General features: G+C 39.9%; 2 protein-coding genes and 1 long non-coding RNA gene across 3 annotated transcripts in view; 1 reads left to right on the top strand and 2 right to left on the bottom strand.

Annotated features, from left to right (window-relative positions):
- Window positions 1–17,772, bottom strand: part of LOC145452044 (ras-related protein Rab-18-like) — a 220,346-nt gene that overhangs the window by 45,996 nt on the left and 156,578 nt on the right. The gene's annotated exons all lie outside the window — the stretch shown is intronic.
- The window catches only part of LOC145452036 (uncharacterized), a 31,407-nt gene that overhangs the window by 4,888 nt on the left and 8,747 nt on the right, over window positions 1–17,772 (top strand). The window contains exons 2-6 of the mRNA XM_080330249.1: window positions 1,374–1,558; window positions 10,839–11,026; window positions 11,085–11,180; window positions 12,928–13,041; window positions 13,336–13,565. Of these exons, the coding sequence (XP_080186375.1) occupies window positions 1,374–1,558; window positions 10,839–11,026; window positions 11,085–11,180; window positions 12,928–13,041; window positions 13,336–13,565 (813 nt within the window). The remainder of the gene's footprint in view (window positions 1–1,373; window positions 1,559–10,838; window positions 11,027–11,084; window positions 11,181–12,927; window positions 13,042–13,335; window positions 13,566–17,772) is intronic.
- Window positions 9,104–10,143, bottom strand: LOC145452046 (uncharacterized). The gene is made up of 2 exons (XR_013919177.1): window positions 9,858–10,143; window positions 9,104–9,665 (listed from the first exon to the last, which is right to left on the bottom strand). It is a non-coding gene; the product is annotated as an uncharacterized LOC145452046 (long non-coding RNA).

The following is a 17,772-nucleotide window of genomic DNA, read 5'->3' as shown; positions in this document are numbered from 1 at the left end:
ATCATATTGAGACAATGAATATGAAAATGACACTAGAATCAGTTCGGGAGTTGGAAGTTTATTCAAACCGTCATATTGTAAATCAGTCTTGAATTTAAGGGCGCATCGGGAGCAGTGGAATTTCTGTCCATTACACGTAGGAACTGTCTAATTCGCTATCAAGAAACCTACCAACTAATCACGATATATGCTACGCGACATATATTTTGCAATCGAAAGCTACATGAGAACAGATTTCATACTAACCCTGAACAAGCATGGAGACCACCCACTAGTGTTTCCAAAGTACCGCTCATGCGTAGACCGTGCAGAATTTGCACTCCGGCGCCTTGCAAGACAGAATTACGAAAACTGAAACTTGAGTATCCAAACTGTTCTGCGGATATTAACTGAGCGGTTTGAGCCTACAATTTCGTTGCATAAACCTAAGGCTGCATTTAAAACCAATGGTTGTATAAAACACTTTGCTTAATATGTGTTTTAAACAGTGTTTAAACAAAGGCTTTTTTGAAAAATGTTTTTTCAAGTTGTAAAATTATGCCATAATAGTGTAAATACTTTCCAAAAAACATGTTTTATGAGCATGTGGACAATTACCACCCGATATAGCCGACGTATACGATATGGGATGGTTGGAGCCCTCAAAATAGTCGATTCAAATGAGCTATGTTTGCCCTATATTTTCAATCGTCAATGTCAATCCACTATGACATCACAATTGCATATTCGTGACGTCATTGCTGTAACAAAAACACAGTAAAAACATGTTTTAAACTAGGGCATTGTTTTAAATTGATTTTGTTTTAAATGCAACCCTACATATACCAATGCATAATAACTAGGGCAAGTTTTTGCAACTTTTGCAACTTTTTTTACAACTTCCGGCAGCTTCCTAAATACTCGGAAAATATGTAGAATGCTGTTTTAAGCTGTATGAAGGAATCTTATAGTGCAACTTTTTGCAACTTTTGTCTATTTTTTTCTTGCAACCTTTTGCAACATTTTGCAACTTTTTCGATTTTTCATGAAGGTATTTTCTATTTTGGTGAAATACACGGCCAAATTCGACTGAGATACCGTAAATCAGCACTGAAGTAACGCTCTTACAGGTATTTCGGGAGCTGAGCCGGAGAGTTGACCTTTTTTTAGTCAATCAATAGTGAATGCGGATGGAAAACTGTATTTCGGGAGAAACTGGGAAGATGACCTTTTTTTTAGTCAACCGAGAAAAAGGTGGTCTTTTAGTGCAACTTTTGTGAAAAAATAAATGCAACTCTTTACTGCAACTTTTGCCAAAAATAAATGCAACTTTTCACGGATTTAACTGCAACAAAAACTTGCCCTAATAATAACCATCTCAAAATATCGTTCAGCGAGGAAAAAATGAAAGAAAGGTCAAAAACTGCAGCCAGATCGCGAAGGGAGAAAGAGAATTGCGAATTCGCGGAATTGGCAGCGATGCTACCGTTATCGCCGGCTATTACATCGCAATTAGACAAAGCATCAATCATAAGGCTGACCGCGAGTTACTTGAAAATGCGTGTCATCTTCCCCCAAGGTAAGACGTTTAGTATCGCATGTTATCAAGTTAATAAACCGTCACGAAAACAACGGCGCTTTGAAATTTATATTCGATAAAATGACTATTGCGATGATTTTGTTTTCTGACAACATAAGTCACACCAATTCGCTGATGTGAGTATAGCACGGGGTGAAACACGAACGCAATAGAAATATCGCTGTAATCACACATTAATCCGATGAGGAAGACCACCTCGATAGGGCAGTAATTCAATATCAGGAAAGGGTGAAAATGTAACAACGTTGACGAGAACGGTTGACCAATCGCTATTGTATAGGCCAATATACGCCGGTCAACGGTCATCAAATCGTGGTGAACAAAGCCCAATTATAGTGCATGCCCTACTTCAGTTAAAGAATCACTATTATCAGTCTGCCATCCGGGTTATATAACAGATAGGTTATATGCACCGATTAACATGGCGTACGTTTGGCAGTCAAGTTGGAAATCTCAGCATAAGAGCTCATTGTGTCGCGATGTAAATATGCGTGTTGGAAACTCAATGAAGGAGCATCCATTGAAGGGATTATGGGGTATATGCTATATTAGATAACTATCCAGAGAAAAGTATAATGGAGAGCTCGAATCAGAATCTTTGTCGCGAGGCATTCTGCAGCATGAGTAACCGAAAGCATTCACTGATAATATACGGTCAGTGAATTCACGTCATGATTTGAATACGACGTCACGATCTTGATAACGTAACAGACATAAATATCTTCGTGTCAGGTAGCACGATGCCATTGATCTTGTTCTGGTTTTCATTAAATGTCTTGCAGACGAATAATTACTGAGAACGAAAAAATGGACATTTCTAAAAATGACATTTTCATGAGCAACGCGGAATTTCGGTATCGGCTTTTGGGTATTGCATTGAGCAATAAGCAATTGAGCAGGGTGTAATTTTTGTCTTATACGCCCATATTGTTTTTGGAATGTTCGCTCACTATATTGTCGGTGTATACTTATGTCAAATAAATAAGGGTGGACAACCCGGCTCTTTGTAGTTGATTTAACGCGTGTTACTCGATAAGTAATCCATAGTCAAATATTAATGCGAAATGTATATGATAAAATCGCAATAGAAGCTTATCTTTCGGCAAAATTACTTTCCAATTTAGAATAGGGTATACTTCACTCAACACGCAGACTATAGTGCAGTTCTGTGCTATCCCAGAAACACGAGAATCGCATAACTTTTGGTGCTCTTTTTATCATCATTTGTGCAAATACACTGTATATAAGTTGAAGTATTTATTACCGGTCATCAAGGGTTATTAACGAAATTGGGTATTAAGTATAAATCAGTTTTGTGTCGCTCACGAAGCAGACGAATTCGTAGATTGAAGGTTCGAAAAATTCACAAAGACAGTTTCTCTTCCAATAGTATTTCAGTAGGGTATGACCTGGATGAATTATGCGAATTTATGGTCCACGAAGTTAATCCCCGTGAAAAAGTAACTAATCAAACCGGCCATTGCACGTGATCTCACGAATCGTGACAGTTAATCTCAATAAACACGTTACAGGCACGTGCCGACTTGCTCCGTCTTCACACCCAAGGCATGTAATCATACTATATTGCTATGGGTGACGTAGACTGTAATGAGGAAAGTTAAGCCCAAAGTATACATTTGTTCCCGCTACCACCTTATATACCAAAAACATCCGATCTCGCGGCTTTTGACGAATAAGTTCGTTTGTGATCTGACGCATCAATGCTCGATCGTAAACGTTGAGGGTTATGTTTTGCAATTTAGGCTTTGAATACTAAATTTAAATGGATATGGCCAACCATGGTACATATTCTTCTGTGTCGCATATAGCCCTAGGATTACATATTTTCATTTCGTCGATGTTTTCATTCAGTTTCATTGCTATATGCATAGACAATACATACCGGAAATACATCATTTGGAGGACATGCACTGCAGTTATGCAGTTATGTGATATGACAAGAAGTATATCACTATACTGATATACTGATATTTGAAACGCAAAAGACATTACAATATTTGAAGTTTAAATTTGGATTTTGGCTTTACGGCTATGGCCTCCACTATTCCTCCATTTACTGAGCTCACACTAGAGCCCTTTTGTGCTCTGATTTTGATTATCCTAGTTTGAGATTTACCGTCTAACAGTCACTGAAGTGATGAAGGCCTATTCCTGAATGAGGTTGGTGTATATAAAATCAATATTCATTACAAATGGATAATTCGACTGGGGGCCACCGACAGGCAGGCGAACTGCCGGCCTTTTGGCAAGTTCCGATTCCATTGAAAAAGATTTATTCGCGTTTGACGCAGGCACCTGGTACCTTCCGCAGATTTTGTAACCAGTAAAACTCGATTGAAATACCAGAAAGATTTACAAGTAGGCATCCAGAGTTCAGACATTTATACAAATACAAAAACGATCCGGCTCGCCGAGCGACAGGAAGTACGAACAAGCGGCGTGGTATTTGTAGATGCAGGCTGCGTCCACCGCCTCTGCAGTGCGACGTGGTATTTTGTATTGTTGCTCCAACAAGGTATACATTTCGTGTGTGATAACCACAGATATCGGTTTTGTTGATTTTCAAGAAAATACTACAAGGAACACCTACGCAAATAATGCTTTTAAGAGAGCGGATAAATCTATGGCAAATATCGTACTATCACTGTAAAATCGCTTTCTGAATCATTGGTTGCTCCACGTTACACCGCTGCGCTAACCGGAGTAAGTCACAAAATCGCGTTTCCGTGTCGCACCTGAGCAAATTGAAAATCCAAACCACAATTCTCCACAGTAAATTGAATATCTGACTTACAAAACCAAACTTTACTAAGCCGCATTGTTCCCGGGTATTTCGGCCGATTTCATTTGTTTGCATGGTATATGGTGATGCCGATCCGTCCAAACGAAACACCGCTCGCCGCGCGTATAGTCATCATCTAGGTACGCGCAAGAAAGTCAACCACCGTGCGACGTGAGCAAACAAAATGGCGACGCTCAATTTCTCCGCACTTCCCCATATTGTGCCGGAAGATTTGATAATGAAAAAGATTGGCAATTATTATCACTATGCAATCTCATCAAATCGTACAGCATGATCATCTTCAAAAGACGTTCTGCGACATATATTTTACAGTCGGCCTATCTCGCGATGTGTGGGCGCGCTAAGCCTTTCATAACTCTCACCAAGGGTTAATGCGGGCGGCAAACAACGTATCGCCAGCAAGATAAAACCGCTTCGGAGCTGACACAAATCCCTCCACATTTTGGGTTTCGTAATCGGTCGAAACACAATACCGGGTCCAGCTGTCGCATCCGACTTAGCGATATCGTAGGGAAATTCTCTTGTCCGAGACCCGTTTGAAGACGTGTCGGAGAAGTCCTTGCTCATCGCAAAAGTCAACATGACCAGATTCGACTCGTTGACAAGTGTTTAAAACAGATTTCGGCCGCACACGAATTAACTTTTACAATATGTAAGCAACGCAAATCCTGCACGCACAAGCGTCACAGCGCAGGGCCCAGTGCGTTACAGATTGTCCACGGGGGAAGAAGTGATAGCCCGGAACGCTATCGTGCGGTCACGCTCTCGGTAACATTTGATGGTAACATTGCCTTGAATCTGTCGGTGGCATATGGTGCATATACCCGAGAAGTGATACCCTTCTACTGTAGGGAATATATATAGAGACTACATTTGAATCACAAAAACATAGAAAAGGAATGAAGCACAGCCTTGATGTTATTGTGAGTAGAAAACACATCTACTGTAAATCGGTGTGCTGCTGCATGAGTCGGTTGTGTTTTTGGGTTTCCACCGAATCACTGATACTGGCCCCTCGGGTTTGTTTGAGACCATATTAAAGTCCACCGATCTACACCAGTGCTTTTCTACCGGCATGTACGGTGAACCCGATGGAAATCATGAAAATACATGGAAATCTGTCGCTCCACAAATATTAAGGGCGATGTGTGACAATTCGACGGACAGATGACCAATGTTCCCTCTAAGCTGCACACGTGCGCAAATGCGCAGTGCTGACACGGTCTCTGCGCACAAAAAATCCAAGTTGCGCACAAAAAATCCGAAGTTATAGGACCTTTTTTTCGTCGTTACGCACTGTTGTCCAAGGGTTTGCGCAGTGAGTTGGTGAGTGTGCGTAGACTCCTCAAAAATTAGAGGGAACATTATTTTAGTTGACACATACAGTTTATGTGGCTTGACACGTCAATGTACATTTCAAAGAGCCAAGAACGTGAAAATGTCATTTGACAGCGTCAAATTTAAATTAGAATTGAACATCAAAATTTGGCAAGAAGGGAAAATCTCAAGGCATTTAGAGTCGTATTAAAGTCAAATTTAAAGACATTACACCAAGAGTTCTCTATTAAACTCAAATATTGGAAAACACGAATTTGAGAATGGATGTACGCGTCAGCACAATCTGTAACTGTGCATGAAGATGCTGTGGTTATTGTAACACAAGAAATGTATGGACATTGTGTCGACATTGTGTCGACATTGTCGTCGTGGTTTCATAGTTATTTTCCTTCCAGTCGGTTCCTTATTTACGTGATTCTTCGAGTGATTTGTATCTTATTAGGGATAGGAATTAGGGAGAATAGGCTGTAATTTGACATTGTTCTGTTGATTGTACCGTTATTGTATTTAAAGATAAGATTAGCCTAGGGAGTTGACTGTTGTTAAACTGTTGCGACTGTTACATTTTCATTGACTTTAGATATAGACATCAAATTACATTCCTATCTCTAAACCAGTGATTTATATTTGACAGGGTCTAAAGGGTAGGTCTTGATAGGTAGGCAGTACGATTACAAGCAAAGTATAGGGATGCGACCGAATTGGAAAGCTTCTCGATCTACCAAACTTTATATAGCCTAATTTCCAATCAAAATATAACGTACGGTCGTTGGCAAGGCAACGATGAAACGTAAGTTACAGCAATTAGAAGAATTATATTTATTAGTAATGAAATATCTCACGTCATTACGTTAAACATACGAGAAGCTACATGGGCGATGTTGCATCCCCGCAGTTGTATAATAAATTGATTATGTGATAAGGAGATCAAGAAGAGCTCGACACAAACCGTTTTGGCGTGGATTACAGCAGTGAGTGGTAGTAGCGACAAACGAGGCGTCGGGATCTCGCTTTGAGCGTCATATGATGAAGTAACCCGCTTAATATGTTTGCCGAGTAATTATCGATCACTTCACACCTATCTTCTCTTTCATTGCTCACCTTAATGAGGGACATCCAGGCGTTGTAAAATGAAAGAATATATCATCTCGCGTCAATTTGCAAACACATTTTTGAAACCGCGATGTCGAGCTAATTCCCATATCGTTCCAACCAGTTTTGCGAATGCAATCAATTCTACTTTCTGACGAGCAGTCGGCTATCCTTTGAAATCAATATTTATAAATTACAGAGCTCCAACAATTGTACTGCTATAACTAGGGTTACATCTAAAACAAATGGTGTATTAAAACAAATGGCATTAGGAAATTATTTTCTTTTTCTTCAGAAGCTGTAAAAGTAGGCCATAAGTGTATAAATACTTTCGGAAAAGCATGTAGCATGTATGAATTACTTTTGGTCGTCGCCTAGTTCCAACGTTAGTACGTTATATTTGGCTCGATTAGAGACTTGACTGTATCAACTTAGACTTGTCGAGTAGCTTCTTAGCTTGTTAACTCAACTCAAACCACTACCTCACTTTCTATGCGTCCTATAACCGAGTCCACCCCTGACTCGTGAGACACGGACAAATTAATTCAAATTATTACAGAATAATTATAGAGTCACAAATTTATCAATTGAAAGTCCACGTCAAGTTCAAGGTTGCGGTTACAAATAGGTTAACAACAGTTAACTCTCTAGGTCAAACATATAATCTAAATCAGCGGTTCTCAACCTTTTTTCACACGCGCCCCCCTTGGCGATGGTCAGAAAAATCGCGCTCCCTGACCCACCTTACATTTATCGTCGTGTCAAAAAGAGCACATCATCTAATACAGAGGTGGGCAACCTTCCTGCTAATCATGGCCGCATTTCGATTACTTTTGTAGCCTATAAGGCCGCATTCCCGTTCATAGCCGCAATGAACGATCTGGACGCAAAATGCCTATGGTAAACTGTCCATATCCATTCCCGGAGAACTCCGGACTATTCTACTTTTCACAACGACCTATTGTACGCACCTAAATTGCGAGTGGCAATGTTATGCGTAGTTACTGGGAGTGCATATTGTCGCGCGGAGCGCGAAAATTTTTCAGAGCCGCGAATGAATTGTTATTTCTTGATGATTTCAATTCCTGCTCCAATTAAGAAGGGCGCTACTGCATGAAATCGAAAATTGAAGTCTTGTTGAATTGCGCGGAGCGCGAAGAAAATTTCAAGATTAAATAAGATCTCTCGAAAATTCGGGAGTGGATTCGTAATTGCAATTTGCATGTCTACGGCTGCCAACACATACTAATTGAATTAGGCGTCGAAGGCCGCGCAAATTCCTATCTATGGCCGCATGCGCCCAAGGGGGGCGCGCCCCCCAGGTTGAAAACCCCTGATCTAAATGAATAATGACAATTATATCAATGATGCGCCAAGCAATACAATAATCAAAGCCCGTATATCCCTAATCTATACTACTTTGAATCACTGACAAAAAATCATTACCAGCACCAAAATACAAACTGATTTACAAATCACGCGAGTTACCGATAGCCACTAAAGTCACTATTGAGCTCATCAACAATGAAACATTTCTCGTGTTACAGCATGAGCCTGCGGACGATATAGTCGACGTATATACTATATGGTATGGTTAAAAACAGATATCGGACGTATAGTTATATATCATTGGAATGAAATGAATGTTCTGATGATGGTAACCGCTGACCGTAAAAATGCTGCATAACGATGTAGTCCCTGTCATTAGGCCTGGTTACATGTTCGACTCGACTTGGCGTTCAAGTCGTCTCCGGTGACGTCACGTCTCATCTCCAAGCTGACTCGTTAAAGGGCCCTGTTTACATGATCTTTCAGGAAGCTGTATCGTGGAAGACCCGGTGTCGCTTCACCCCTTACAAATATATATTCGTAGTAAGTTTGGTGGGCAAAGGTACAACAACAATGTGTGTTTGGTCGTACTCTGAAACGTTTCTTATCCTCGAAATTAACGAGGATGATGAGATACTCATAATATCGATATTTGTAGAGGAAAATAATCTTGTTCATATCATGATTGTAGAGGAAGACAACAAGTATAAGTTATCAGCTAGCTTTTTCGGCGTCAACGAAGATGGGCCGTGGAGTATAGGCGGGAGTAACGACTGTTTTGATATGTCAGGCATCACTTGTCGATGCGATTAAAATAAGGTCATTAACACTCAAGTGTCCCACTTGCAAACCCCATGTGGCCTCTAGTTGTTCGGCCGCTCCACTGTAACAGACTACCCCATGTATGCCTGTGACTTAAGAGTCAGTCACGATACAGGAACTACTGCAGAGATTTTATTGAAGCATCTTGTCGGCATGATATACCAAATAGGAAGTTAACAATACCAAGAATGTCTATAAAACCTGTCATAAAGAGCAATATAGAGCACTACTACTAAATTGCTACCCACCAATTAAACTTTGAGAAGTGTCAATTTCAGCACCCTCACAATCACATAGGCTACCATGAATACAATATCAAAACGGCAAGCTGAAAATCGTGAACATCCGCACGACTGCATCATATCAGCAGAACACTATAACCCAGAATCCAGAACTAAAAACAAAGCAATAATCCTAACACCGCTGCGCTTCATCATCACCAGGAGAGTCACAAATCTCCATATCATCCACCCGGGAGAGACACCAGCTCCATCCCATCACATGCGCGCTCACATCAGTTTATCCAGTGGAACAGTAGGCCTATGTACGAAATGCAGCAATCGTTCATGTATTTCCGTATCGATATAGCACACTGCAAGGCCGCTTCTTCCATCAGTTCACTATGCATGTCGTAGTCGAATTGTAGTACCGGTACAATCCACATCTCTTCCGAACTGTAGTCTGAGAAGTTGAAATACAGATGCAACGTTTTACCTTGTTAGCCATTTTATGTAGCTGATGATAGCAACTAGGCTACTACAGATCGAAGCGTCGCAGCCAAATATCAAATATAAAACTGCCCTAAAAGAGCACGGTTGCTACTCCGGTACTGGTGTACTACATATATTCCATCGTAAACAAGCGAGCACTTACAAAGTAACCCCACTTTTCCTTGCCATGTTTGCCCAATTTCTCAACATCAGATGAAAAACATGAATTACGATGCCAAGAGCCCGCGCGGCAAAAACCAGCGCCGTCAAACGAAAATCGCCGGACGCCGATGACCAAATACTCAAGCCGATCGTAAACCACATTACACAACAGCTTGAGGCTCGAGTCGACTTGAATCAGTTTGCCTTTCTCTTTTCATCGAATACGAGAGAGTCGGATCGACGAGTCAGCTTCGAAGCTGACTTAAACTGTCATGTAAATGGGCCTAAAGATCCCTTTTGGTACGTTTCAGACAGAGGTTGGAAGTCTTTTTCGTCAAAGGACCCGTATTTACCCAATTTTCAATTGTAATATTAATCTGCAACTGGAACAACAAGTTGGCCGTAGAACGAAGAAGCTCGTTAGTATAGCATAGTCAAATAGCCCTCGCCATGATTGTAATTAAATTTTGTTATTTTGCAATTCCTACAGGAATAATTTTCCCGTCTAACTTTCTCGTCAGCAGTGCTCATTATGACCATCGGTCACATAATGAGTAGCATATATATTAAAAATTCTGCATCATATGATAGAAGAACTGATAGCCAGAAGAACATGTACTATTGTAGATACATAAGAGCAAATATATATTTATACTAATTTCGTCCTTATATAACCAATAAAATATGGCGGCCAACGCCGACTACGAGGTAAAGTGTCCCCGGGCCGCCTAAGAAACTTCTATGTGGCTGCTCAAAAGTAGAAGTCAGTAACAAAATTCCACCACGGAATCCCAAGAAACGTTCAGGGTATACCTCAAAAATCGATGACTCTTAGACTTCATGTAATGTACACTGTACTGTTATCCAATGAGATAGGAATCTTACAAAAAAGGAAATATTACATGAGCTTATATTAGAACTTAGTCAAGGCTGGTATATCAATTAACCAGCGGATAGATAACACGGTTTGAATGCTTTCCAGATCCCGCTCGTCACAGACCGCCGCATTATTGGCCAAGAACAAGGTATCCGAACGGAATTGACATCGAACGCGATCTTCTTGGCTCCCTGCTACTGAAAAGTTTAGACGGATTTTTATTTATTCTTGGACCGAACGGAAAGATTATTTATATTTCGGAGACCGCCTCCGTGAATCTAGGATTGTCACAGGTCGAGTCTCGCGTGTAGGAAGTTTTGAATATCTCATTGAATAATGTGTGGATTGCAGGTTGAGTTGACCGGCAATAGTATTTATGAATACATAAAAACGGAAGACCACGACGAGCTGAATCACATTCTGACGCCTCCTCCGCCACCATGCCCGGTACGTTTGCTACATCGTAAAAATCGTTGAACAAATGAACACTTATACAGACATGAGGTAGTGCTGAATAAGTCATTTCGCTTATTCGAGAAATTGCAGATTGAAAAATCGCGTGATTGAGCGATGGTTAAGCCAAATCCATAAGTGTGAAAATTTCGACATCAAGGGATTGGTGCAGGGGTTCTTAGTCTAGGGGGTTCGTCTGACCAAGGTTAAGGGGTCAATGAAAGACCATGAAACTATAAACTATAAAACTAGAACTACAGTGTCCTTAATTATAAGATCTTTGGCCTATGTCCATAATCCATATTTTGTCTTATTTCTGGTTCTCGCCGACGGTCACAATAGCCACACAAACGATACGAACACAAGTAATTGCAATCCCAGTAATCAGGCCGGAAAGAAGGCTGGGTAAAAGTGATGACATTCTCAGTCATCAGGCCGTGAGTAGGATTGGCAATGAGCGATTTATTTAGGCTACTCAGAATATAACCTTGCTGGTTGTGCAGTTGAGAAAATTATTTCGGTCCTGGTCACAATTGGGAGTCCACGCAACCACTCAAAAGGTTTGTGGGATCGCGATGAAAAAAAAAACATTAATAATTGGATTGGTGCTACAACTATTTTAAAAAAATGCTACCGGCAATTTACTATTCTATATTATATTGTTCCTTCAAATCATATTGAAGAGCCTGTTCCATCCAACCCTGGAGGACTCCAATCTGAAATTGAACAGCTTATAGACATGATTTCACCATCCGTTGTCGTCAAAAATAGTCAACAAACTTATAATATATACCATGCGAAGCAAACTGAAGCGGCGTACAAACTTGGAACTTTACTGTCACATTATGCCTATAACACGGAAAATTTAAACTTATTATTGGTAATACTCCACATCATTTTGATATTTCCTACAAACCTATTTGACCACATAAATGCAAGGTACGATTCGGTACAGATGATTTATACCGGATGTTACCAATCCTAATTGATGAATCGAATTCAAGGGTAGATTGTCTTTCAAACTAGAGCGGCCAGATTTCGGTACCTAAAAACCGGTTTCCGCGTCCAATTTTGACTGGATTAACTAAAGAAAACGATATTTTTCCGACTCGACTCCCGAAAGACTCGCTCCCATCCACGTACAATCGGTTGGGGTTGACCATTTGTCGGCATAGTTTTTGTCAGCCTATCAGCGATAGGTGTTTCCTGCGTAAATTCCATGCTATATTTCCTTCAATTCCGTCGAAATCCAGTTTTCACATCTATTATTACAGTTTTTGTGGTCTTTTTACAATCGCCTAATTATCAAGGCTATGAAAAGAGGACGAATTGCGAAAAAAGGACAATTTACATTTCTTAAAAAAAAGAGGATAAATCCCCTCAAGAAAGGACATATGATATCCCTGTATATATAGAGGTGGTCAGTAACAACGTACTTCTACGTTTTATAGGATACTCAAGTGATTTTACACTACTTCAACTTCTACTCGACATTTTTCAGTTTCAGGCACAACTAGGCCTTAATCACTAGGTCTGGTTGTAGCTAATTATAATTTTACGGCGTACTTCTAATTGGGTACCGACTATTACAATTTTGACCACCTCTATACATATTAAAGTCTCTTCATGAGCATAGTATTTCGATATATTTCCATCCCATTATATTTGTCGACCTCCCCCCGATACCCCGCAGTGATTAATACAGCCAGCCACTAATAACCATTTAACCATTTTCTTGCAGAGTGCAGTGTTCCCTCAATTCTACCCCGAGTACGAAGTTCAACGTGCCTTCATGATACGGATGAAATGTGTTCTCGCGAAGCGCAATTCCGGTTTAACGAATGGGGGATACAAAGTAATGAATTCATTCGTATGTTTCGTGACGCTTGGTAACATGGATTTTCGTAGTAGGCCCTATTGAAATAACAGGAACAAGTACACGAAGTACGATTGTATTGTGTAGTATTCAAATGAACACGCTCAGCGTTTGACACTCAAAGTCTTCGATCTTGGTATATGTATTGTACTTGGTACAGTGCAAGATATAATATTCATTACTTTCATCTTTGGTTTATGCCTCCGTTTGGTAGCTTTATGCTACGGTGTTATTCCAGCTTTGTATTCCGAATCCACACCATTCTTTTCAAAGGTGATTCATTGTACCGGGTATTTGAAAGTGCGATACTCAGTATACACTCATTACGATTCACCGTTGAATCAATACGAAACGCCAAGAGTGGGTGGATGTTATCAAAACATTGGTCTTGTGGCGATCGGCCAGTCCTTACCCTCGACATCCGTCACGGAAGTGAAATTACACAGCAACATGTTCATGTTCAGGGCGAGCTTGGATATGAAATTGATTTTTTTGGATCACACGTGAGTTCAAATATTTGATTACGTGTTCTCCCATATGTGTATTTGAATCACGGATTATCCATGATGTAGACAGCGATCTATGCATCATTAAGTTTTGTATATTACATAAACGTATTTGGTCTCGGAAGCTGTTGGGACATGTGCAACAAAAACTGATAACTTAAATGAAAGCATACGTATATTTAAGGACGTCGTTCGCGAGTAATTCTTGAGTAATACGACACTATCAAATCAAATTTAAGTTTGTGGCCTAATTTGGATAGACACATTTACATACCTGTATAAAACCTACATGTTTGTGTATTTTTCCGATTATAAACATACAGGCTATACCTAGCATACATTGTACGCGATCAATTCTCGATGTAATATATAGAAACTAAGCACGTGTATGGTTAGACGTTTCATCATACTTAACACACCGTAATATATTTCTTCCTCACATTGAAAATCAACCATTCAATATTTCTTTTATCATTCAAAATAACTAATTATATTTATTTACTAGTGAATACTACGAATCATGAGACTACGGGCTCGTCATTAGTTAATGAAGCACTTAAATGTATTAGGGACAATATCTACTTCGAAGGTTAACCAGGACAAATATGCCAAGCCCCGTGCACGATAATCTGTACGTTATGTTAACAACTAAACTTCTGTATTCCTGAATTTCAAAACTCATTAATTTTGTACAATGGTGGCTATATGATCTACGTTATGCTATGTTGTTATATAGCCGTTAGAGCGGGGCATGGACCGAAGCGGGACTGGATATCCGGTCGGATATTTTTCATTTTTGGCCGGAGACGGTTCGAAGCGGGAGTCACACTTTTTGATACGGCCGCGGTCGGATCGGAGCCGGATCGTACTCTTTCGAATCATCATTGAGGCTATTGATGAGCTGACTTTTGTACCACTTACTAGCCACTGGCCGCCAATACGAACGTTTGCTCAATACAAAACTGAGTTTTTATTGTCACATTTATGCAATATTCAATATATAACCTGAACCAGTATCGCATAATCTACTCTTTTGTAGTTGACTAGAAATAAGTACTCGTGGATGATTATCGCTGTTTTTCGGACCGGATCACGGTCATTTCAAGAAGAACAGGATAAAAACGCGAAGTCGTTAGAGATGTCGATTTCGACAAGTGCGCTGAGATAAGCCTATATAACAATTTGACGATCAAATGTAGGTTCTCCTATCCTCAATTAAATTGTATTTGCATCGATAAACGCCGCAACCCACGTTCAAAATGTGTTGTGAACCCTTTTCAGGTATTTTTATCGGAGCGCGAAATTGGACAGTGTATTACTGTATATGCCTCGATTGGAACAGGAATTTATTCCTGCCCGTAATTGTTACTCCAGTAATGCTTTGCGAACGTATATCCGGGAATGAGCAATGCAGCCTAAATCGCCGCAACAAACAATTGCCGCGATGCGACCTACTCAATGCGAAGTCAGAAACGCACTGTGTCGGACGTAGGAACAATCAATGATTGGCTGCTCGCTTTCTCGTTTGTAATCATCATTCTTGCCCGCTTGGTACCAATTGTCGTGCCGTGTTCCTAGAGAATTGCCAGTGTGCGAAGTTTATTTTGTTACTCGCTCAAATGTCGCATTGTCCGTGAATTACGTCCTCAAATGTTAATGCGACACCAAATTCTCAGTGGCACGAATTCTGAATTTAGTCGATGCATTTGAACGGGAGCCTTCTATATATTCCAATAAATTAATCGTCGACCGGTAACGCAGTTCCACTTTCGAATAATCGTAATGTTATAAGATTCCATTAAATTATTCCACTGTGCGGTATGATATTAATGAGTGCTGTAATGAAGCTGTCTTTGAGAGCGATGCAGGACAAGATAAACGACTTGAAATCCAAAGGGCTACTATGCAATAATCCGTGGCATGTAATACTTTGGCTTATAAGACCTAAATTCTAGGTATACTGCGGACGTTATCTTGCAATTTGTTGCTTAGCAAACAAAAAGATTTGGTGCTTATCACCTGTCGGTCATTTGCATCACGGTTAATGAGCACGTACAAAGTAAGATATCCTCGAAAATAAACATGAGGACCATACTACACGAAAGAAGACTAAGGAATTCGGCGGAATCCACGTTATAGTAGAATGCTATGTATAACTGATTTCTCGGCCTTTCTTTAGGTCGGTTTTACAATCGTTTTTTCACGACGCTTGATGATATTTGCCTACATTCTCGAAAATCTGACAGCTAATGACGATGATTTATATTTCGAACAAAGAATATTCTCACGAATTTCGGTGCGCACCTGACATATTTATCAAATATCCCGTATCGTGCAATTCGAGTATAGCGGCATTAGTCCCCTTGAATACTGACAAATATTCTTGCGCGTGACTGGTCGGACTATGACAAGTCTTCGAAAATTGATATATGGCTATTATCATTGAGATTATATTCACCGAAGTAGCACTAGAAAATCCATTTCAACGATTCCGGGTAAGAATTTGCGTTAGGAATAGTGATAGTGTATTTCAGTCGTGCAAGGGTATTTTAAGCAAAATACATGCTAAAACCTGTGTCGATTTTATAATGTTTCATTTCCGGTCTATGTAGGAGCGAAAATAGTTTCAAATTATCTAATGATGTCGCAATATTCGGAATAATAAATTTGAGGTACATGAGCTAGCGGCCCCTGATGGGTCATCAATTTTCCAGTTCTGCGTGGCTTTGAACTAAATTTATCCTGTACAGTTTGCTATTTACGTACACGGACCATATAAACACGCTGATCAATATGATCCTCGCGATCACTGAAATTTTATTTTCGCGACAAGCGCAGCTGTTTGAGAATGCTAACCAATATTTGACATTATGGCGTTGACGAGTTGTAGTAATCTTTGTCATCGACGATTATGACGTTTGAAGTGCCTCGGCCGCGGCCTCTTTGATATGGAGATGAGCGGCTACACATAATGAATTTTTTTTTTTTCAGTATTGTATAAATGTGATATCGGTAACGTTACAAATCTGAAAAAGAACCGAATTTTGCGGTATTTGAGAATGTCTGAATGTCGGCGTTTCAAAAGACCATGTTCGCCTACTCCCTTGATGTAAAGACGCACAATGGCGACATGTTTGTAGAATCACAAAATCTGTGTAATATTGCGATAATTTCACCAGATTGTTTGAAATCTAACGCAAAGACTTGTCAGAATATCGGAACGGCACGGAGTGACGAGAAAAGTCGATGTTTGCACACTTCGTAAAACCCACATATGGATACTTATTAGGATGATATCAAATGGCTTGTAATCCTTTCCCTGATTTTCGAAAGCACGAAAGTGTAAAAGAACACCTTTTGGATTATAAAACTCAATCCCGTATAATGGTATTAGATAGAAGGCGTTTTTTTTTTGCGTGTTACTTTAACAATTTAGGGAATACATAGACAAGCGTCAATATTAGCCAACGGTTTCGAAAACCTATATACAACTCATGTACAACTCATTTTGCTAACAGATGCAAGAGCTTCATCCATGTAAAAGTAGCAGTTTGTCCAAAGAGCCACATACCAAATTCGATTTTTAAGTTGGGGTTCCATTGTTCGTGAAAATGCATTAAATCTATATCCATCTGTAATGATATAATTCCTTCAGCTTTCAATAATGATGATCATTATATTATCAATAGGGCGTTTTTTTTGACATGTCAACATAAGTCAAAAGTTTGTCAAAATTGTAGAGTTAGGTCAAAGAATTGTCAGAATTGTCTATAAAGTCAAAATTCTTTTTGCAACCTGCATTTCGTTTGTATCGTAGATGTTTGCACTGTCAATGAATCACAGCCAATATAAAGGCCATGGATGAACTTATCTTTTGACATTTTACAGCTTGTAGCCTACTTTATAGGCCTACCGTTGTAGACGGCCCATTGTCGGTTCATTGTGAATCATAAACGGTCAAATGAAACAAATTGGTTGACATGGTGTTATGCTCAACGTACTGCAATATCGTAACTGAAACAAGACTGCGTTGGCATTGGTTTTTATATCAAGAAGCGTACGATGAAAAATTGTGATGCATAGGTAGACAACATTGTCAGAATGCAGCACGTTGTGTCACCAGCAGTGTACGCACAACTTCAGTGTTGCCAGCCAACAACTGCTGCTGTTGAACGTTCTTTCTCCATTCTTGGAAAGCTACTTA

Source organism: Botryllus schlosseri, chromosome 12 (genome assembly GCF_051294905.1).
Source record: "Botryllus schlosseri isolate E-star chromosome 12, Bs_hap1, whole genome shotgun sequence".
Classification (NCBI taxonomy): Eukaryota; Metazoa; Chordata; class Ascidiacea; order Stolidobranchia; family Styelidae; genus Botryllus; species Botryllus schlosseri.
Note: the sequence above shows the minus strand (reverse complement) of the source record. Positions and strands in the feature narration are given on the sequence as shown.